Raw genomic sequence first — 24,175 nt, 5'->3', positions numbered from 1 at the left:
ACGTTCATATTAATGGAGTATTGTAATCATTCTATTACGACGACGTCATTGCCTAATACTTACAATATACTACGGTACTGAATAACGTACCTTTTATGTCCAAAGGACATGATTTCTTCATCCGATTTAGGCACCCCAAACCTGGACGACATAGCAGAAAGTACACTGTCCGTAGCCGTCGCAGCAGCTTCGCACGTGGCTGTCAGCTCATCCTCACTTATGTCAGAAAACTCGAGAGTTGGTTGTTCACAAATTCGTTCAGCCTTTTCACAAGTTGATACGAGTTCAGTGTCACTTATGTCCGAAAACAATTCAAAATACGGCCTCTCGAAACTAGTACTTCCACAAGCAGACAAAACCCCACAGTTGTCTAACCTACTACTGTCTTTTGGGGGGACAGAGGTCCGACTCTGTGTAATGAAGAGATCCTCTTCGTCTGACATTTCTACATTAACTAGCAGACCGGAAAAGGCAGAATTCAGCGTGAAAAGCAAATATATATCCACGGGTACGGACGATACGATTACAGCCAGAGGAAAGTAGAGAGCACATCAACACCTTCAAACCTATAATTTTTAAAATTAAACATTCTCCCAATATATTCAGCAATAATAAACAAAGCACTTTGTCACACTAATATTATTAGTCAACAAGTCTTCATGTAATCTTTGTTATAATCTGTCCACTACTCACCTGATTGTATCACCTTATGATAATAGTTTATCCCAAGTAATGGAGAGTTGTTGTTTAAGTGCACGTGTTACATGTTGTGTACATGTTAAGCGGGTACGGCCTACAGCGTGACGCTGGTTGTTGTGAGTCACTTAACGAGGGACCGCTTCTAACCGATTGTTATTTTAAAATGTAATCGTTTTCGCAATAATTTTGAAGTGATGTCATCACATTCCTGCATTAGGGTGTAGGGAATGTATAAAGACGCGTTATACCAAGTCACATAAAATATAATTTAAGTAGGGGAATATCCGAGTAACTCTCCATTCCTTAAAAATAATGGGCCTCGGCCCCTGCGGGGCCTCTGCTCCATTATTTTTAAGGAATGGAGAGTTACTCGGACATTCCCCTCTACATAATATTCGACCACCTTGCAGCTGGGGATGCAGGTGAAGTGAGGTAGATAAATTTAGTTTCATGACATATCCGTATGTCACCGTAGGCCGTGATGGCTGGGTATGTTTTTATAAAAATAAATTGGTTCAATGAAGACGGGGGTAAGAAATGAATTTGCAACCACGTTTTAAATAAAAATGCCGAAAATAACAAATTTATTGTGTTCAAAGATTAGATGTCTATGATGGACATTTGATATGATGTGTATTATGCTTTTGGGGGGTTAATTTTATAGACGATTTAAATCAATATATATTTAAAGACCTAAAACCACGTTGAAGTGCTGACTAAGCGCCAGTACAGTTAATGTTTAGGATATAATATCGCTGACTTAAGATATTTGCAACTGTAAATCAAACATATGATAAAAACAACTGGTAGGCATAGTTTCGTTTGCTTGTCAGTTTACATATCTGAAACATATAGTTATGCTATAATAACAATGGTATTATATTCATGAATATGTATCGGAGAGCAACGTTACGAACACACTGTCCAGCTATGGCATAACTTTGCTCTCCATTCATTAAACTTTCAGCGTCCAATTGGCATGATCTGGATTCCTCAAAACAACATAGTTTCTGTCACTGCCTTTTCCTGTTTCCCTTTGCCGAACTAAAACGTGTGGTTTTCATTCCTCCCCTCAGTATTCCGATCGTAAAAGCGACAGGAAAGCTGGACAAGAAGTCACTCCCACCGTTTGAGAAGCAGGATTCAGAGGAAGGTGAAGTTGAAGGTCGCCCGACAACCGAAACAGAGGTCAAGGTTGCAGACATCTGGAGTAAAGTCCTGCAGATGCGGGACATCGACATTCAAGAGAGTTTCTTTGATATGGGAGGGTAAACAATTTTATTTCACGTTTATTTAAATAGCATAGTATATTAAATTCAAGGTGCAAATGTTCAAGTATTGGAAATAAATTGAAAATATAACCGAAGATATTGACATGACAACCAGTGCAACCTGATAAAGATATCCCCTCTGACTTCGATCCCTCTATGCATGGGGGACGTCATGTCACGAGAACATTCTAACCAGCCAACCTGTGTCGAGGCTTCTAAATTCTTGGTACGAGTGAGCGAAGCATCCATACAAGCATATCTGATTGCTGTATCTCTAAAACGAATATGACCGGAGAGTTCCGATTGCCAAACCAGAAAGCCGCGCTGTTATGTCGTTTCAGAGCGCCATGGCATTTACATCCAAATTGGTTTTATATCAAGGGTATATTTGTTTTCTGTGGCGGTTTTGTTTTGCTAAGATCGGAATTTCCGAACCGAGGTGGTAAAGAAATTAAGTCGAATCGTTTTACAAATCTGATTGGCTCAACAACTAACGATTCCTTCATTTTGATTGGGTGGTCAAAGTTCGCTCAGGGTTTATCTGACGCGACATCTTATGGAGGTGCCATCTGATCTTCGGAGAAGATTTGTTTTAATGATATTGACAACCAGTAAGTTTGGTATTTATTGTTCCAACTTCTTAAACATTTTCTTCTTGCCCTTTTCGCAAAATGTTTTGGTAATTTGATATAAGTTTTACCTTCATCTACAGGTTCTTTATCTAGCATTCATCCTTATATGGACACTTGGTATGTCAGCACTATACCTGTGCTCGTGTGTTTCGCCAAATTGGTTAACGTTCAAGACTTGGATCACTTGGGACTTTCTTCCCACACCCAATGACATAGCCGAATACTGTTCAAAGCGGCGTTACACACATCTTACTCTTTCATTACCATATTCTTCTGTGAATGAACCAATGTGTATTGTTCCCAACTCTGTCATCTACGACCCTCACGTGTTTTCATGTCAGCATCAGCATCGTATCATACCGGCATCATACCTACATGTTCTGGATCCGTTTGTACAAAGCGACCTTAGCGCTTCGGCTATCGTAAGTCAGTGGTAAAGTAAGAGAGTTGCAAGCGCTAGGATCACTTTGTGCAATTGGGCACTGTTCTCTTCCAGTCACTCCCTCCTCGCTGCCCAGTTGCTGAACGTGATCCAGGAGAAGTTCGGCTTCCGGATCGCTGTACAGGACCTGTTTTCCTACCCCACCGTGTACAGTCTGAGCCGCATGCTGGACAGCAAACTAAACAACACCGTCACCAAGTGTTGCGCCCAGAGACCCAAGCTGGACCTCCAGACGGAGGTCGAGAAACACGACCAGGGCGTCCTCAAGTAAGTACACTTGCTGAGACTGACCGTGACCCCAGATGTCCAACCTCAAGACACTTATATGGTCAGCGCAGCAATTCGCCCCCTTTAATCGTGCCAGAATCCGATGCCTTGAATATGTTTCTTGGTTTGTCAGCTCCACAACCGTGCTCGCGATAAACGTCTAGATCTTCCATGACAATATGACTGAAACATTATACGAAACGTTTTTAAACCAAACAAAAACACTTTGCAAATAATTGGATTATATTAGAAAAGACTGAAGCAGGCGAATCCCAGATCTAAGGAACACCAAAAGACGGAATACTGGCTGAACGCAAAACGAGTTTTCCAGACGTGTATCGTAATACCCGCAAACCACAACGGTACAGTGGTAACCTGATAGGTTTCATGATCTTTTAAAAAAAATAATTTCGTATTTTTGTAAAACGCAGTAGTTTTCTATTCTATCCCCTGTTAGAATTGGTCATTGTTGCCGCATGCTGTCGGTAAGGGTCGAATAAAATGGAAATGGCGGTCGGGCTCTGTGATTTATCTGATTGTGTCATCGTTCCCCTACGGCGTGAATCGTTGCTCATGCTTTCAGCTACTGCTTTGTTGCCCGCCCTGATGTTGCTGGAATATTGGCGACTGTGGGATAAAACAATAAACAAATGTTTCACAACCCTCATCAGCATATTTAATGCATACATTGAAACTATATTAGTACCTCGAAAAACGAATTATATGAAGTTTTGTGTATAGTTTAAGACAAGCAGAAGGAAGATATCCGAAAAAGGTGGATTCTACGGTAAGGATACAATTACACGTCTTCAACAGTATGTGGAGTTATATGGGCTGGAGATAACAAGATCTAATAGTATGATATGTGTATTCCAGTCTGGACATTCAGCTGCGTGCATTCTGGCGGACCTTCCATCATCGCCATCATTTCCATAAGGGGCGAGTCTTGTTGACAGGGGCAACGGGATTCCTAGGAGTATTTATACTCAGAGAGTTGTTACTGAGTACCAAGGTTGGTCGCGATTCTAATTTGTCTTGGATTATTGGGACCTGTCACTTATGTTTCTTACCAGACAGAATACTCACTTATGATCCACTGACGATGTTTTAGGAAAGTATAAATGTAATTTGTGGAATTAGGATGTTAGAGAAAGGAAAGCTTGATAGCAATAGATGTTACTGTTCTTGCACTTCAGTAAGAAAGTGTAGCTTAATCTTGATGATTAAAAGTGAAAACAATTCATCTGACAGAGCATGCTTCTGAAAACAATGCAAAGTTTCTACTTTTTTCAAGTCAATTCTACATCACATTATTCTCACAACTATTGAACCAATATTGTCCCTACGTAGAGTTACCTCCCTTAGCTGTACCAGGGTCTGGCTATCATAGCTTGAATCACAGATGGTGTTTATGGTCCTTGTTAGCATTACACTCATGTTCGTAGGATTCACCAAATTGATAATTCTCTACGACGTTATGGAAATGTTGTTCAAAGGTTGTAAAACCAAATTCAATCGCGTCCTTATCATTAGGCATTTTCCAAATTTATACATATCAATATATCACCTATGCTACTGTGAGTGAGTGAGTATAGTTTTACGCCGCTTTTAGCAATATTTCAGCAATATCACGGCGGGGGACACCAGAAATGGGCTTCACACATTGTACCCATGTCGGGAATCGAACCCGGGTCTTCGGCGTGACAAGCAAACGCTTTAACCACTAGGCTACCCGATCGCCCCGCTACTGTGACATAAGTAATAGCTGGTAGTGTCAAATCTTGACTAAAACACTTACAGATATCAGCCCCAAAGGGTGAAACAATATGGGACAATTTCCAAGGGTAGGGTGAGAAGGTATGTACAGTTTGCTGGCACTTTCTACAGAAAGGATGTCTATGTCGTTCTCAACAGCTGCTGATATACTGCCTGGTACGGGAACTGCCGCAGGTGGAGGCACTTGACAGAATAAAAGAAACCTTGAGGAAGTATGGCATTCTGGGTAAATCTGAAAGTGAGGCGACAGAAGAGCAGAAACAAGTGGAAGCCATGCTCGTCAGGAGAGTCACGGTTATCAAAGGTAATGTTGTAACAAACTTCATCACAGATAGTACATCATGCTCTAGTGGTAGAGCCTCTGCTCGAGAGCGTGAAGGTGGGGTTCGATCCCCGGCCGCGTCATACCAAAAGACGTTAAAAGATGGAACTTGTTGTTACCCTGGCGCTCGGCATTAAGGGGCTAAAACAAGGACTTGTTAGCTCAGAGTCAGTATACTGTGTCTGTGTAGGGTAATCATGTTAAGCTGCGGCATGGTGTCTCAGTGGGCTAGCACTATAAAAGTATAAGCAGCCACGCACGTGCATGCACGACGCTATAGAAGTGGAACAATCTTGAACGCTACTTTTCACCTCGACACACCACATCTTAATAAACGTCTTTTAAACTGGTTGAGAATATTTGTTTTTGCTGAAAATGAAAAATGTGAGACATTTTTATATTAGTGATACTAGTAATAAGGAAAGCTATTTCAAGGTCCTTGTAGTATGGTTAATCACTGAATTTAGGCCTTGAATACTGAAAAAACTGTCTGTCTATGGTATTTTCAGTGTACTCAAATGAAACATTGAGATTGAATGGTAAAGTCAGTCCTCAGGGATCAGCATTAAACTGGAGTTGCTATTGCCATTGAAATACTGATCCTCATAAACTCACATTTCTTTGAACGAACCTCCTTTGTCAACTACGGCATAAGTTTACAATTCATCTTGTCAAGGTTGTCTTCAATTTTCATATTTGCAGAAATTCTGTAATAATCAGATCTTTCCTTGCTCATGATACAGTTGAAATCGTTCAATCGATTTTGGTAGAAATTTCTTATGAACATGGAAAAGGGTCTGTCGCTTTAATTGACACTTATTGCATGTTCTACCCCATCCCCCAGGTAACGTGGCCTTGATAAACTTGGGGATGAGTGAGGACGACTACACATACCTCTGTACCGACATAGACTTCATCATCCACACCGCCGCCATCGTCAACCTGGCCTACCCCTATAGTGTACGTACCTAAGAACCGTGAAGATCCCGGGTAGAATAGGTCTTCAGCAACCCATTCTTGTCGTAAAAGGCGTCTATGCTTGTCGTAAAAGGCGTCTATGCTTGTCGTAAGAAGCGGCCAATGGGATCGGGTAGTCAGGCTCGCTGACTCGGTTGATGCATGTCATCGTATGCCAATTGCGTGGATCGATGCTCTTGATGTCAATCACTGGATTGACTGGTTCAGACTCTACTATTTACTGACCGTCGTCATATAGCTGAAATATTGTGTGGCGTTAAACAACAACGACAACAACAGCCTCTTACGACAAGCATGGGATTGCTGAAGACCTATTCTTACCAGGATGTGACGTCCCATATTTATATTTTTATATCAGTTATTATAATATAAACCTAAAACAAGGACTGATCGGCTCGTCAGAGTCACCATATACTGAGTGTGTGTGTGCTCGTCTTAAGCTGCGGTATGGTATCTATGGACTAGCACTATAAAATATTATAAATCACCCAGTGATTTAGAATAATCATCATTTTCACTTTAACATTCAACTTCAGTTTAATCAGACTAATTTAAGGTTCTTGTGTTTTTTCTATGGTGAGTTGATTGTACAAATATACATGGTTGTGTGTGTGTGTGTGTGTTCTCAGGCTCTCCATGGCCCCAATGTTCTCGGCACTGCCAACATCATTCTGTTTGCCTGTACTGGAAAAGTAAAGCCCATCCACTACATCAGGTAACGCACCATATAGTTTGACATAAATAACGCAATCTCCGACTGTAGCCACTTGTTCGAAGCCCGTGACTGGAAAAGTCTCTTTCTGTCTGGTTAATTAATTAGAAGTCATGATGTTTTATAAACTGTTGTTCTAATATCAAATTTATACAATATTCTAATGGATAATCCAGCCTTTGAAATGGTGCTCAGAGACACATCGAATGACCTGGCTACACCTGCCTGAAATTCTCGTGCACCAGTCTTCTGAAGGTGTTGTTCTGCTTCCATGCATGTGGACTGGTCCTGTGCTTCTCGTGCGGTGTTATTTTTCTGTATTGTTACGTTTGGTTATACATGTGATCTTTGCTGTGTTATGATGAGTACAATCAGAACATGTTTATATTGGTACCAATTTTAAATGACATCATATTGATGTGTATTCACGTATCATTTATCTGCTACTGTCTTTAAAACATGTCTATCAGTTTGTATTTCTTTCAGGAGTATATTTACATTAAACCTTTAAACATCTTGCCAACAGTCGAGTTTGGATAGACCGGACAATAAGCAAAACTAGGGGTTGTTTGTGATCCGCATTTGTGTAAAAAATTATGTCATTTTAGCACAGATGCAGTTTTTCCGAATGGATTAGCGGGTTGTTCAGAAGAAGATGATGCATCAAGTTACCATGACGACTTGGAAGATGGATATTCACAATCTAAATGGGTTGCCGAGCAGCTGGTGAAGAAAGCTGGAAAGAGGGGACTGCCTGTTACAATTTACAGATTAGGTAGAGTCATCTCCCTTGACAATCTACTGAGACTTTATTTGGATTGAGTGACAGTTTTGATTAACGCAGCTTTGAACAGTTATTCAGTCAGAATTTACAGAGAAGGTAAAGTTATCTCCCTTTACATTGTACTCTGGAAAAACATTTTGGAATGAGTGAGAGAGAGTTTTGTTTGATGCTGCTTTGAACAATAATTCACTTAGAATATGGCATATCAGGTTAAGGTTTTAGATGTTGATCACTTTTGTGAAGCCTACAGGCACAGTTCAGCTGCATAAAAAATTACAGAGCCTTTGACAACCTGGATCACCAGTGCCACATCCATTGAGGTTCACATGTGAAACAAATTGGTCTCACATAACAACTTCATGAATCCATAATGGGAACCTCTTTTAGCTAAGAGTTTGTTGCTGCAGGTAACCTGTCCGGTGACAGGCTAACAGGACAATGGAACCCTCAAGACTTCACACTGCTGGTGCTGCAGGCTTGTACAAAACTAGGACTGGCTCCAGAAGTGAACTGGAACATGGAAATGACACCTGTGGATTTTGCTTCCAAAGTCATTGTTAAGATTACCCAGAATCCTTCATCTGTAATGGGGAAAACATTCCATGTTATCAACACACAACCAATCAAAGCAAGGTATGGGTAAACAGAGACTTGATTAATGTTTGGAAAGAAATAAGAAATAAATAAGAAAAACTTAATCAAAGCAAGGTATGGGTAAACAGACACTTTTTGTATAATGTTTGGAGAGAAAAAGAAGAAATAAATAAGAAATCATTACAACATCTGTACCTTGTAGGAGGAATTTTACTGATAAGTATACTTAAATTTACGTCTTGCATAGGCGGTGACATTAATTGGTGTTGCATCTTATGTTATAATTTAAAACATATGTTTACAACTTGATAGTGTTGACTTCCAGATGGGTGTTTGAGCGGATGCAGGGCAATGGTTTTTCCCTTAAGTTTGTCCCCTTCTCTGAATGGCGGGATGCTGTTCTCGGACAGTCCAACGGTCACAGCAACCAGACAGGTCTGCTATCCCAGCTTCTGGACACATACATCACGTAAGCATATCTAGTGCAGATTGAAATTTTTCTTAATTTGGCTGATTCAAGTGCAATTTATAAAGAATAATTGATCAGCTGGTTTTAAGATTTTATTGATAAATCAGTAAATATATGTATATCATATTATTGCGTATTGTCTTTTTTAAAAGATGATTTTCTATGGATTAATTAAATCTATTTAATGATTATGCAGGAAAATAAGAATAACTGGTTCTTAAGGCTATGCATGCCTTTAGAAAAATTGATGCAGGCACATCTAAATAATATATCATGAAAAATATGACCCATTAATTAACTTAGAAACTAAAATGCTATGGACATTCTCCTTAGTAAGTCCCATCATTTACTCCAGTATGAACTTCATGCAGAGAGTCATTACATCATAGCAAAGATTTGATTTCAAGGAAATTGTATATTCCCAATATTCCTGTTGTTTATGAGACTACCGTATTCGACATATTAAGCGCCCCGCTCTAATAAGCGCCCACAGCGAGATTTGCTGATATATTGGCTAGTGAACAATTCCAATTAGCACCCCTTCCGACCCCTATTCGCATATAATACGCACCGCTTCCTTCCCCTATTCGCGTATAATACGCACTGTGTGATATATGCACCCTTTATTATCGGCAATTAAATTTTTGAAACATATATCTGTCATACATAAACATTTCAGGCTGTCAGCATAAATCACGAAATTTATCTTTCAACTGTTTTTTTCACCAAATAATATTCTAATAAGAGCCCCCTATTTCTAATTATGAGAGCGCCCTGGGCGCTTATTACGTTGAATACGGTAATTCTTTTACTTCGTTTCAGCTATAACAAAAACACTTGTAAGAATAAACTACAGTTTATATTTTAAAACTATTTTCAATAAGGGGAAATGTTATGGCAGGTAAGCATCTATTTCCATCCCTGTAAATTGCTTATTGTGTTTAATTATTTTTCAGAGATGCATCATTCTTTGAAAAGCTGAGCTCATATACAAATGACAGTCTTTTGTCCATGCTGTCACAACTTGGTCTCTCGTACGCCTACACCGATAGTGTCTTGCTCAACCACTACTTCACAAACCTTCTCAACAACAAACTTATCGTGAAGAGACGTCAGCGGTTGACACTTACAGGTAATGATCGAGTCTCATACAAACAGTCTTTCTAAATTTTTCATAAAGTTTGAAATTACAGCTTACAATTAACAGAATATTGGAATATCATTTGGAAGAATGAGTTAAGAGAATGAGATTTTACAGAAAATGATAAAAAATATGACAGTTGTATTCTGCTAATCACTGTTGTCATATTTTGTTTTTATGAACAAACAGAGATTTTTGTGTTGCAATCAGCAATATTGTACGTATATCATGGCTGCATGTTAGTAATCTTGGCTAGGCAGCGTGACTGAAGACATGAGCCAATTATAATTAGTCACCAAGCCTTAATCACCTGATCCCGGTTTTAGTCAGCTCTTGAACTGGAGGGCGGTCGGGTAGCCTAGTGGTTAAAGCGTTCGCTCGTCACGCCGAAGACCTGGGTTGGATTCCCGACATGGGTACAATGTGTGAAGCCCATTGCTGGTGTCCCCCCGCCGTGATATTGCTGGAATATTGCTAAAAGCGGGGTAAAACCATACTCACTCACTTGAACTGGAGGTACAGGGGACCTGGTACTGGTACATGTATATCAAAATACCATCTATTATTAGAGTCATCACTGCAACAACTGAAAAATATGTATTTCTGTTAACATTTTCTTTAGGTTAAAAATGCTCATATCGTTTGAGGGTTGTATGTAAAATTCATCACAACTGCCTTTCAATAAGCATTAAGTGAAATAGAAAATTCATATGAAATGTTCTCTTATTTAGTAGAGCACTCTAGGGCGCCATCACTCTGTTGATAGATTGTAATGGTCTGGACATATTAAGTACAATGTACAATATAGTTTAGGGCTGGGACGAGTCCAAATTAACTACCCGGGTACCCCCCCCCCCCCCCCCCCCCGATAAAATGTATTTAGATACATGTATAAAATGCTCTGGTTGTGCATACAATGAAGTTGACAGAAGTTATATTTTTATTCGAACCTATAAAGGTCAAAAGCAATGGTGCTTAGTCAGAAAGAAATGCTAACATTAGTAAGTTGTAGAGTTACCCGTCCCAGCCCTAATATAGTTATATCTTTAAATGTTTGCTATGTCGATGAAAAGAAAAGAAAATTCTAATAAAACAATAATATCATAAGAAATCTGATGAAATCGTTTTAGTATCAAAGGAATTTACTTTCAAGACATTCCAAGGACAATACTCCTTTCTCAGCCAATTAAAGGGAAGTAACTCTTTGTAATGTTATTTTTCTATGCTATATGGGACACAGTTTGGCTTGGAGAGTTCAAAAGTTCAGCAGCGTTGTAGATTAAGCTGGTAGTACAACAGCCGGCATCTATAACAGTTGTTAGCAAGCGACACAGAGACATGGCTGCCCAAACTGCCTCCACAAAGGGTTAGATTCATTCCAGCATGACAGTTCTCACTTCTGTTTTAATTTTGCAGCTTATGTATGTGATTTGGAATATATAAACACATTATGATGCTAATAATAATCATTTTCAATCCCCAGGGTAAGTACAAAGTAAATGTTCTCTACCTCTCAGGACACTGATCCCACAATATCATCTTAGGGTTCAAATGACTGTCCCATACAGGAAATATTCTCTACCTCTCAAGACACTGTTCCCACAATATCATCTTAGGGTTTAAATGACTGTCCCATGCATACTTGAACCTGGACATGGAATATGTACACATACTATGATGCTAATAATGTTTATTTATTTTCAATTTTGAGGGTAAGCACGATGGGAATGTTCTCTACCTATCAGGACACTGTTCCCACAATGTCATCTTCAGGGTTTAGATGATTACCCCATACATACTTAAACCTCGACTTGCGTTACGTAAAATCTATGTTCAACAAGTGGGATTTAACACTGGCATCTATTCCTGATATTGAATAAAAGTGTTATCTCAGATATATCTGATCATATAGAGTAGATAATACAATAATCACTTACCGTATTCACCTTACTAAGTTCCCCTGGTGTGTAGCAAATTAAAGGGGGGTGGAGTTCAATTTGTTTTTAGATTTGAGCAGTAGAGAACAAACTATCAATAGTTCTAACACTGATGATTCTAAATGTATTGTTTAGAGTAGTTGCTTATATTCCAGCGCTATATTTTCTTTCTGTGCTGCTGTAGCCTGTAAGAATAAGTCTGTATTAATCACAAAATATTATGGACTGTCATGTACATTTTCAGTCTGTATAGGGCACATTTATGATGATTACTTTTAGATTTGACTAGAAGTTGGTCAGGGGTTGCATATTAGAACAAATATGGTATTGTTTAAAGTATCATATTTATTGTTTAACGCATGAGTTAATTTTAGTGATTTTCACTTGACTCTGATGCATTGATTAATTGTAAGAGTCCATAATTGTTTTTTGGGAGAAAATTTAACTTCATATTATTTTTCATTTTGTATGTTCAAAATTAATTATTATTGTTCAAGTGATTAGATCAAAGGTCACCCCTCTTTGTTTTTTCTATAGAGAGGGGTGTTTGGTGGTCTAGAACAACATAAGATTTCATCTAAAGCCATTTGTTTTTGGTTTGTTCATAGATTTGCCGACCTTAAAAATTCAGAAATTGTCATTTTTTTCTGTTTACATTTCAAATCCAAATGAACTTAAAGATGAATAATAATCTGAACAATGCATTGTGCGTGCATGCACATGCCAGTCTGGACTAATGATGGTTTTACAGTGCTAGTGCTAGCCCACTGAGATACCATGCCATGGTTTAACATGGATACCCCACTCAGACACAGTATACTGACTCTTGAGCCAACCAGTCCTTGTTTCATCCCCTTAATGCCCGGCCCCAAGCAAGTTATTGAATATATTTATTCATGGAGAAATTTATTCTTTCATGAATGATATTATGTCGGTTTCGTTGAGAAAAGGTAAAAGGTTATGTAAACCATAAAACTGCATCTGTGTGATAATTATCTTCCTTATTTCATCCGGAAACAGGATCAGGTGCTCTAGATGGAAAGGTTGCCATAGTAACAGGAGCATCGTCTGGCATAGGGTCAGCCATTGCACTGGCACTGGCTCACGAAGGCGCCAAGGTTGCTATGGCAGCAAGGAGAGAGGATAAACTGAGGGAAGTCGAGAAAAGCATGGCTGAATTTGGTGGAGTTGCGATTTCTGTTAAGACTGATGTAACGAAGAGAAGTGAGGTATTGACAATATATATTATTTTTCTTTTTAAAACCACGACTTGCGTTAAGTCGCTGTAGCACAAAATTGGAATATGTGCAATATAGTCATTAAGTAGTTAGTACTGAACGACCCTGCCTACGTGTTGTCGTAGGCAGGGTCACTGAGTGCATCGCGATACTCTATGCCACAATACACGTGAACCCATGAAGATCCGGGGTAGAATAGGTCTTCAGCAACCCATGCTTGCCGTAAAAGGCGACTATGCTTGTCGTAAGAGGCGACTAACAGGATCCGATGGTCAGGCTCACTGACTTGGTTGATGCATGTCATCGTATCCCAATTGTGTGGATCGATGCTCATGATATCAATCACTGTATTGTCTGGTCAGACTCGATTATTTACAGACCGCCGTCATATAGCTGGAATATTGCATAGTGTGTTGTTCAACAACAAACAAATAAACGTGTTGTGTTCCCCTGTGGGGATTCCAGGTTAGAATTGGTCCCCAGCAACCTACGCTGGTGTAAGAAGTGACCAAATGGATCGATCGGGTGTTTAGGCTTGGTGACTTTGTTAATTACATGTCTTTGTCCCCCAACAGTGTGGATTGTTGCTCATATAAATCACTGGATTGTCTGGTCCAGACAGTTTAATTACAGGCGGCCGTCATGTACCGGTAGCTTGAATATTACTGAGTGTGGCGTTAAACAGAAAACAAACAAACCTATGTGTTATACATGTGATGTTTGTGTGTTGAGGTTGCGGAGTTGGTGAAGCGTTAACAACAAACAAACAAACCTGTGTGTTATACATGTGATGTTTGTGTGTTGAGGTTGCGGAGTTGGTGAAGCGTTAACAACAAACAAACAAACCTGTGTGTTATACCTGTGATGTTTGTGTGTTGAGGTTGTGGAGTTGAAGCGTTAACAACAAGCAAACCTGTGTGTTATTCATGTGGTGTTTGTGTGTTGAGGTTGCGGAGTTGGTGAAGAGTTAACAACAAGCAAACAAACCTGTGTGTTATACATGTGATGTTTGTGTGTTGAGGTTGCGGAGTTGGTGAAGAGTTAACAACAAACAAACAAACCTGTGTGTTATACATGTGATGTTTGTGTGTTGAGGTTGCGGAGTTGGTGAAGAGTTAACAACAAACAAACAAACCTGTGTGTTATACATGTGGTGTTTGTGTGTTGAGGTTGCGGAGTTGGTGAAGAGTTAACAACAAACAAACAAACCTGTGTGTTATACATGTGATGTTTGTGTGTTGAGGTTGCGGAGTTGGTGAAGAGTTAACAACAAACATACAAACCTGTGTGTTATACATGTGGTGTTTGTGTGTTGAGGTTGCGGAGTTGGTGAAGAGTTAACAACAAACAAACAAACCTGTGTGTTATACATGTGGTGTTTGTGTGTTGAGGTTGCGGAGTTGGTGAAGAGTTAACAACAAACAAACAAACCTGTGTGTTATACATGTGATGTTTGTGTGTTGAGGTTGCGGAGTTGGTGAAGCGTTAACAACAAACAAACAAACCTGTGTGTTATACCTGTGATGTTTGTGTGTTGAGGTTGTGGAGTTGAAGCGTTAACAACAAGCAAACCTGTGTGTTATTCATGTGGTGTTTGTGTGTTGAGGTTGCGGAGTTGGTGAAGAGTTAACAACAAGCAAACAAACCTGTGTGTTATACATGTGATGTTTGTGTGTTGAGGTTGCGGAGTTGGTGAAGAGTTAACAACAAACAAACAAACCTGTGTGTTATACATGTGATGTTTGTGTGTTGAGGTTGCGGAGTTGGTGAAGAGTTAACAACAAACAAACAAACCTGTGTGTTATACATGTGGTGTTTGTGTGTTGAGGTTGCGGAGTTGGTGAAGAGTTAACAACAAACAAACAAACCTGTGTGTTATACATGTGATGTTTGTGTGTTGAGGTTGCGGAGTTGGTGAAGAGTTAACAACAAACATACAAACCTGTGTGTTATACATGTGGTGTTTGTGTGTTGAGGTTGCGGAGTTGGTGAAGAGTTAACAACAAACAAACAAACCTGTGTGTTATACATGTGGTGTTTGTGTGTTGAGGTTGCGGAGTTGGTGAAGAGTTAACAACAAACAAACAAACCTGTGTGTTATACATGTGATGTTTGTGTGTTGAGGTTGCGGAGTTGGTGAAGAGTTAACAACAAACAAACAAACCTGTGTGTTATACATGTGGTGTTTGTGTGTTGAGGTTGCGGAGTTGGTGAAGAGTTAACAACAAACAAACAAACCTGTGTGTTATACATGTGGTGTTTGTGTGTTGAGGTTGCGGAGTTGGTGAAGAGTTAACAACAAACAAACAAACCTGTGTGTTATACATGTGATGTTTGTGTGTTGAGGTTGCGGAGTTGGTGAAGAGTTAACAACAAACAAACAAACCTGTGTGTTATACATGTGGTGTTTGTGTGTTGAGGTTGCGGAGTTGGTGAAGAGTTAACAACAAACAAACAAACCTGTGTGTTATACATGTGGTGTTTGTGTGTTGAGGTTGCGGAGTTGGTGAAGAGTTAACAACAAACAAACAAACAAACCTGTGTGTTATACATGTGATGTTTGTGTGTTGAGGTTGCGGAGTTGGTGAAGCACACAGAGATGACGCTTGGCCCCGTGGACATCCTTGTGAATAATGCCGGCATCATGTACTACACGCTGATGACCAACCTGCACTTCGATGAGTGGGACAAACAAGTAGACCTCAACTGTAAAGTAAGTGCTGTTGCCCCTTGTGGGACATCCTGAGAATCCAGTGTATTATATCCCACCCCCCTTCCATTGTCATTAACTTCAGTGTTCGAAATACCTGCCTGCCCGACCGTCCGAGACAGATTGATTTCAACTCGGGCTGCCAGATTTTCAAATCCCCCTGCCCGACGGTCGGGTTATATTTCATATGTGAAAATATTCAAAATATTTCCCGATGATAAGCATTAATTCACATGTAAAGATGAATGATAAAATGTAACCAAAAAGAAACCCCGTTAGCTTATCCTGAGAAACATATGATTATAGACATGATAGAGGGCAGGCAGGTTTTGGTCAGGGCTGGCAAGTATTTCAGCTAGCCAGTCCTGTGGTCTGGCTGAAATTTTGGGAAGTTTCATACCCTGTTAACTTACACTTCACTCAATAACAATCTAACCTATTTTGGGAAGTGATTACCACATATCCATTTCTCTGTGGGTAATGTTCCGCAAAATTTCTCTTGACCATGTTGACTGTTGAGTGAAAATTTATTGTACAGGTATTTTCACATCATATCACCTTAAGTTCAATACAAAGCTTTGGTAGCTGTTTCTAGTTATAAGTCACTATCATTTTAGAGGAAGGGATAAGTAATTCCACAATTTACACAAATGAAACATTCGTAAAAGAGTTGATTAAATTCAAAGAAAATCCTTCACCATGTCTGGAGTTTTTCCAATTGTTCCTGTGGCGCTTCAATTGTTGGTGTGTATTTAGAACACTCTTTCATGCAGTATATTGATGGATAGGCAGTGGCCTAGATAACTTTTCAACAACATGAGTACAGGACTGGTCAGTATCAAAATTGACAATAATCTGACATATTTTTTCAAACCGAAAAGTACCACACTGCTCGTTTGTAGAATTGACAAGTACTGGTATGTTATTGTTCTGGCATCATTCAAAGGCCTTGTACATTGTTGTACATTGTTGTACATTCGGATTTGGATGTCAAACTAGCGTAAACATAACCAAGACAAGAGAATTTGAGTGCGTCAATAGCCAATGGCAATGCAGGATTGGGAGGAAATCGATTTCCTGCTGACACAAAATGACATATTCCTGTTAAGGGGAAGGTAATGCCTGATACGGTAAACGGTAGTTTAACTAAGTTTTGAAGAACATTTTTGATAATAAATAGACATGGTATGGTAACAATTGATCATGATAGCGTATAGTATTGTTTACCCGCGTATTTAAGACTGTTATAATTTGCAATCCATCCATATTAGACAAGTTTTCGTTTCTTCAGAACATAAATACGGCATCTGTCTGGAGCACTGGATAGGTTAATTATACCATAAACGATGTGTTGAATTTTAATATTTATGATCCTGAATATATATTTGAATAACTGTCTTCTGTTTGCAGGGCGTGACCAACTGTATTGGTAGTGTCCTTGATGGGATGGTCAAGAGAAAGAAGGGTCACATCATCAACATCTCATCGGATGCAGGCAGGAAGGTGAGAGTTAAACAGATATAGATATTAAAGAAAGTCAGTGAGCGATACCCAAAGGCTAGAAGACCTAAAGTAGCATGTGACCAAAGTTGGCCACAGTGCAATTCCCTTTTTAGACAACACCAGTAATATGAAACCACTACAAGAAGTATCTTGCAATAAAGGACATATAGGCAGTGACGTTAATGGGGTTTAAACAACTCTTGGAATGAATGCTTGATGCCTAGGCTACCTTCAACTAGGAAAGTTGTTGCTTCACATGTAACAACAGCAGCCACACAACCTCCCACTTCACAATCATACTTTATCAATATAACCCTTTTTAATGAGATTAAAGTTCCATGTTAGAAGGGGCATGGGTGGCCCAGTCCCCTAAGGCAAACAGAATTGAATCCCTTTGGCACACCAGAAACCTATGATTGTGGATTCGAATCCCGGTTCGACCCAATTATGTTTCTAGGTTTATCAGCAATGGCCTTGCTTTTTGATATATGTAAGCTTAAAACAAAGTTGATAAAAGTTTCTTGATTTAACTTTCCATGCTTACAGGCACTATCGGTACATTTTTGAAACAGTACAGCAGAGATCATATACCATATGTTAGGGCATCTAATACTCGGGTACTCGGGTCAGGTGGGTCCTGAGTAGGACCCAGGGACCCACAGGACTACCTGGACCCGTGGTTAGTCATGTGATATATGGTTAAATGATAATAACAATACAACGCCATGGTTACACTAGTACAAGTCGCTAATGTTCGCATTTCCTTCTGGCTATATGTACATTCCTTCTGACTTTTCTATGTTTAAGTAAAGACAAAGCTTCGGTCAATCAGATCGTTTTATACTATATCTAAACACTTTTTGCCAGGGCTCCGGTAAAACAATTCCCAATTGAACATTTTGTGCCCAAGTTATGACCTACAGCAGGTACCCGGGTAGGGTGGGGTAATAGGGGTGGGGTGGGTACCCAGGGTGGGGTGGGGATCCGGGTAGTAAATTTGGACTCGTCCCAGCCCTAAAACATATGGTATATGGTCTCTGAATACAATGGTGATATTTTACGTTTTAGCCTGGGGGTATACCAGGGATTCCAGGTTAGAATTACTTCCTATTAACCCAGGCTTGTCATAAGAAATGAAGAACTGGATTGGCTGGTGAGGCGTGGTAACATGGTTGACTGTGTCATTGCACCCAGGCAGCATAGCACTTTGCCAAATACTTTGCTCAGTAATCAGTCACAGTTTTGTCTTGCCCAGACTCCCTTATATACAGCCACCATGATATAACTAGTATATTACCGACTGCTGCAACAAACAAACAAACCATCAACGTCATCATTTGTATCAGTTTTACATCTTGCCACTTGTCTCACTTTAGGGATTTCCTGGACTGGCTGTCTACTCAGGCACCAAGTTCTTTGTGGAAGGAATGTCCCAGGCTTTGCGCCATGAGGTCAAGGGGTTGGGGGTCAAGGTCACCTGTATCCAGCCTGGAGACGTAAAGACGGAACTTCAAGGCCACACAACAGATGCTGAGGTATGAGCTTGCTATTCTCACACATGTTTAGGACTCACACTTTGTTCGCTGGATGGAAATTAAGATCAATAATTGTTATCAAGTGAATTGATATAAAAGGCATTCTGTAGCACTTATGTAATGCCTTTGCTTATAGGGAATTAAGTCATGAAATTTGAGCAAATAATTACAACCATCATGTGCTGTGAAGTCATGCAATAATTGCCCTGAGTAAATATGTTTTGGACACATTTTTATCCCCCTGGCATATAATGAGGGGGTATATAGTCGATGCCTCGTCTGTCCATCCATCTGTAATCATTTTATTTTTCCTGATTTCCATGGAAACAGTTTGGACTTACTCTCTAAAGGTGGGGTGTATTTTGTTTCCGGAGCTCAACTCAAAAAACGTTCAATATCTTTCAACAAAACTTAGCAGATATACCAAACAGATCCTGAAGTGGTACCTTTTGCTATTTGCAGATTTTGGGCATTTTTATTTTTCATGATTTCTATGGAAACAATTTGGACTAATTCTCTTAAAGGTGAGGGTATATGTCGTTCCCGGAGCACAAATTGAAAACTGTGAAAGATTTTATGTCCAAACCTGGTACATGTATTAATCAAGGGCTGAAGTGGTCCCTTTTGCTATTTAGAAATCTTAAAAAATATATTCATTTTCCGATTCCATGGCAACAAGTTTGACTTTGACTCTGTTCATAGTGGTGTGTTTGTCGGACCATATCTCTAAAACTAATAGGTATTCTTTCTTGAAACTGTGCACACACAAAGACCAGGTTGCCAAATGCTATTTAGCGGATTTTAGAATTTACATTTTTTTTCTGTTTCCATGGCAACAAGTTTGACTTTGACATCTTAAGATGACTCTTGTTATGTTTTGCTGAACTAATACCATATGACACTTTGGTAGGGATTGTGCCAGGAGATATAATACCCTGGACAGTCAAGGATGGTAATGAAGGCAACAATTCATCATGACCATTGCAGGCAAAGTCCCAGTTTGACATGAGTGAATCGGGTAAAGTCCTGGAGGCAGAAGATGTCGCCCGTGCTGTGGTTTTTGCTGCCTCACAACCTGAATATGTCGGCATCAATGAAATCCTAGTGGAATGTCGGGAGGGATGCATATGAGGTAGGTCAGCATGTTCCATTTGAATTTTTAACCATTCTCTTTATCTGAGTGGTGGAATCAGCGTCCTAAATAAGTGCCTGCCCTGTAGCTCGTTTCTACTTTCTTTTTTGTCATTAAAGTCGACGCATTGTCTGTCTGTCCGTCCATAATAATTTTGTTTCCGTAGCGTAACTCAAAAAACGTTCAATATCTTTTTTCAAAATAAGTTTACAACATTTGATTTTTCCCTGTTTCCATGGAAACAAGTTAGACTTAGCTGAGAAGGAGGTAGGTGTTGTTTCTGGTGCAGATTTTTAGGATTTATATTTTTTCCATTTCCATGGCAACAAGTCTGATTTTTATTCGGTTATCTTCAGGTGTGTACCTGAAATAGAAATACAAAGTTCCGAATCCTAATACCATGGTATTGTTTTGATAGCTCAATAACCACTTTTGCATACTGACAGACAGATCAGATAGAAATTAAAATCCCAGTACAGTACAACTTTGAAACAGAAAGTCCCATGCCTCTAACTACATAATAACAAAGTTATAAGCACTTCTGGCGATAAATAACCTTGACCTTCAATCTGCCATGAACTGGCATGACTGCCCATGTATATAAAGTTTTATCAAATTTTAATATATAAGGTTTTTTTAGAGGCCTACTTCACACACAGTGACCTTGACCCTTCAGTGTTGTCCAATCACTTGTGAGACCATCACTTGTTGCAAACTTAGCTTGTGTTACAAATATGAAATTGCCATACCCTGTCAATTATACTTACTTACCCAAATGATACCTCCTGTGGAAGCCGGTTTGGGATGATAAGATCATGAATCTTGATGAAAACAAATTGTCCTATTCTAAGAAAATATGAATGTTTGTTTTCAGGGCAGTAAGGATGAAGTGTGAAGGTCAACATCATAAAAGAGGAGGCAACCTGTACAGACAAGAATACTAGCCTGTACTGCCGCCGCTGTTGACCACCATTACTCAGGGATTATAGGCGTTATGTCTTCGGACACACATGGGCTTCTCATAAATGCAGGGACACTTTCATGATGATTAAAGTTGATGTGGCTCGTCCATTCATTACTATTTTTATGAGGGTCATGTGTGAATGAGTTGATGTCCATTGTGCATTGATTAATATTTTAATGAGGGTGATGTGCAAATGAGTTGATTGCATTGTTTCTGAGGGTTTATTATCGATTTGTAATATTGATAAAAGAATAAACCTTTTTTTATGAATGTGTTATATGAGACATTCCAGTAATCCCACCATAAACCTCCAGTGCCTTCAATTGTGCCACAAACGTGTTCATGGTAAGAATTTCATGTTTGCCATTTTGTTTGAAGGAATTGCAAGTGATATGAGAGATGGAATCTGATTGATCCGTAGGAGGGACATAGAAGGGACATAACTCATAATTGCCACTGGTGGCGATCCCGGAAATGCCCGCCTAGTTTGGCAAGGATGGAATCTGGACTTTTATAGTCAGTTAAAGCCCTTTCCTCAGGAAGATGGCAACTATGTGAAGGTTGGCACAAAATTTTGAACTGAAAATGTAAATAATGTATTTGCTCTGTTAAGCACCCTGCTCCAATTTGCACCCCCTTACCAATTCCTACATCTGGGGTATATATCTTACCTCCTACCATTCTGACAGCCCATCAGCCTACGCAAGAGATACTAACAATTACCTCAAAATAGATATGTTTTTTCTCTGGAGTTCTACATGCCTCACATGGACACCAATCCACAGTGTCAACACAAATCTGGTGAGGTGAGGTGAAATGGGGTTTAACGTCGCGTCCAAGATTATTGCACTTATATAGCGACTTGTCTGTGCGTGTGTCGCTGCTTGTACTAGTCCGGACTGATGCCGATGTATAGTGCTAGCCCACTGAGATACCATGCCGCAGTTTAACATGAATATCCCACTCAGACACAGTATACTGACTCCGAGCCGACCAGTCCTTGTTTTAGCCCCTTAATGCCGAGCGCCAGGCAGGGTAACAACAAGTACCATCTTTTAACGTCTTTTGGTATGACGCGGCCGGGAATCGAACCCCGAGCCTTCCGCACAAATCTGGAAAATTTTGCATATGAAGATCTACCAATTGTCATCAGTCACAATATAAGTTATGTTCTCGAAGTCATTTGACTGCTTTAGTACACCCATCTAATAAGTATGTTATCCAACATATAGAAAATGGTTGGCAATGTTGTTACAGCTGTAATACATGCTGTATTTAAGATAGCTTTTTTTGTTAAGATTTTACACTGATATTTGTTTGTTTGGAGCATTGTGCCAAACTTGTGCAACACAAGGGTATTATGTCAACAGGTCATTACATGTTTATTTTTTATAGACGATAACTAATGGTATCTACTCATAATGATAATCTTTCCAAAATTCAGAAATTGAAATTTGCTCTCTCTCTCTTTTATGATTCTGAATCATGTTGTCAATACAAATGTGATAATGATTTCAAATTCAGAAGTTGAGATTTCCCCAAATGAGACGTGTTATAATACCAACAAGGTCAAGTGTTTGCAGGCACGAAATAAATTGTAGGATGTGGAATAAAAACTAGTATTTGGAACACTTTGTCTTACCTTGCACGTAGCTCATTAATCATGTGTCCAAATGACGTTTATTATGCAACAGATATACATCCTGTGTGTATGTGCCAAAGAATTCATGGTCCTCAGTACCTTGAGATGAAGCCATTTCCTCAACCCACTCTGCCATTCCGATTAGTTTTCACATGTCAGTGATCTACAATGACGATGTTTTTGTCATTTGTATGCCTTGCCAGTATTTGTATGTTTGGTCCTCAAATGTAGATACTCATCTTACTTTGTTGGTTGTTTACTGTATCACTTGGTGAGCTGTAGGATTTTGTGTTTGATACAAGAAATATGGGTTCAGGTTGTGACTGGATTCACCAGAGAAATTAAAATATATATATATGCTTTGAACTCAGCTTTAACATTTTATGCAATAAAACCGGCATTTCCTCTACGTCTTCTTTCCTGTTGTTGATGTGGCTGATTGTGTGAAACTGTCATGAAAATTTGCTCATGGGCTCATATGTCATGGCGCGTTGCCATATACCATTAAGTATGAAGGCGACATGCACATCGCTCCACGCTCAGACTCAACCAAGTTCAATGGAAATTGGGTGGTGGGGTAGCCTAGCATTAGTTTGTTATGCCAAAAGCCTGTGTTCGATTCTCCACATGAGAAAATGTGAATCCTATTTCTGGTGTTCTCCCGTGATAATGCGGGGATATTGCTAGGTGACATAAAGCCATGCACTCATTGAATGGAAACAGATTCTTCCATTGCAGGTGAGACCCGTGACAGGTAGAATATGTCTTCAGCAACCCATGCTTGCTGTAAAAGGCGACTGCTTGTCGCAAGAGGCGACTAACAGGATCGGGTGATCAGGCCGACTGGCTTGGTTGATGGATGTCATTGTATCCAAATTGCATAGATCGATACTCATGATGTGAATCACTGGATTGTCTGGTCCAGATTTGATTATTTACAGACCGCTTTATCAATCATATACACAGGCATCCATCATATAGCTGGAATATTGCTGAGTGCCGGGTAGCAACGAACAAACAAACAAACTTGCACGTGAATGCCAACTAGCCCACTGAACTAATAACAATATCTTCAATTATTTCAGACATCTGTTTAAGGTTTCATTGTTGTAAAAATGAAAATTGTCATCCATACAAACTCGGATTTGCAGAGGGGCTTGCTGCACAAGAAGTGGTGCTTTATCAATGCCATTTCGTTTGACATTGCATGTTTTCTTTCTATTGTTTTTATGAACTGTACTCAAATACGGAACTCCCTTTTATTGAAATTACAATCTATACTTTAATTAGGACCTCGTTTTGAACATAATTAGTTTGTCTTCAAGAGTCGTTTGTTATTGTTGTGACTGAACAATGGTATTCGCTTTTAGCCAAACAGTACGTGGTCATGACGTCATTTGAAAGTGACGTCATTCAGGAATTAATAG

The 24,175-nt window shown here is 39.5% G+C and overlaps 1 protein-coding gene across 2 annotated transcripts in view; it reads left to right on the top strand.

Moving 5' to 3' along the window:
- The window catches only part of LOC124144201 (glycine betaine reductase ATRR-like), a 67,268-nt gene extending 45,237 nt beyond the window's left edge, over nt 1–22,031 (top strand). For both annotated transcript variants that reach the window (XM_046513489.2, XM_046513490.2), the window contains 16 exons: nt 1,776–1,967; nt 3,099–3,311; nt 4,188–4,323; nt 5,226–5,391; nt 6,254–6,369; nt 7,017–7,102; nt 7,708–7,874; nt 8,291–8,516; nt 8,803–8,946; nt 9,903–10,078; nt 13,045–13,253; nt 15,835–15,975; nt 17,383–17,475; nt 18,852–19,010; nt 19,998–20,142; nt 21,017–22,031. In XM_046513489.2, coding sequence (XP_046369445.2) covers nt 1,776–1,967; nt 3,099–3,311; nt 4,188–4,323; nt 5,226–5,391; nt 6,254–6,369; nt 7,017–7,102; nt 7,708–7,874; nt 8,291–8,516; nt 8,803–8,946; nt 9,903–10,078; nt 13,045–13,253; nt 15,835–15,975; nt 17,383–17,475; nt 18,852–19,010; nt 19,998–20,141 — 2,368 coding nt within the window. In that variant the 3' untranslated portion in view covers nt 20,142; nt 21,017–22,031. The remainder of the gene's footprint in view (nt 1–1,775; nt 1,968–3,098; nt 3,312–4,187; nt 4,324–5,225; nt 5,392–6,253; nt 6,370–7,016; nt 7,103–7,707; nt 7,875–8,290; nt 8,517–8,802; nt 8,947–9,902; nt 10,079–13,044; nt 13,254–15,834; nt 15,976–17,382; nt 17,476–18,851; nt 19,011–19,997; nt 20,143–21,016) is intronic.
- The last annotated feature ends 2,144 nt before the right edge of the window (nt 22,032–24,175 follow it).

This window comes from Haliotis rufescens, unplaced genomic scaffold, assembly GCF_023055435.1.
Source record: "Haliotis rufescens isolate VD_foot unplaced genomic scaffold, xgHalRufe1.0.p SCAF_7, whole genome shotgun sequence".
NCBI classification, from domain to species: Eukaryota; Metazoa; Mollusca; class Gastropoda; order Lepetellida; family Haliotidae; genus Haliotis; species Haliotis rufescens.
The sequence above is the reverse complement of the archived record's forward strand: the minus strand, read 5'-3'. Positions and strand labels throughout refer to the sequence as shown.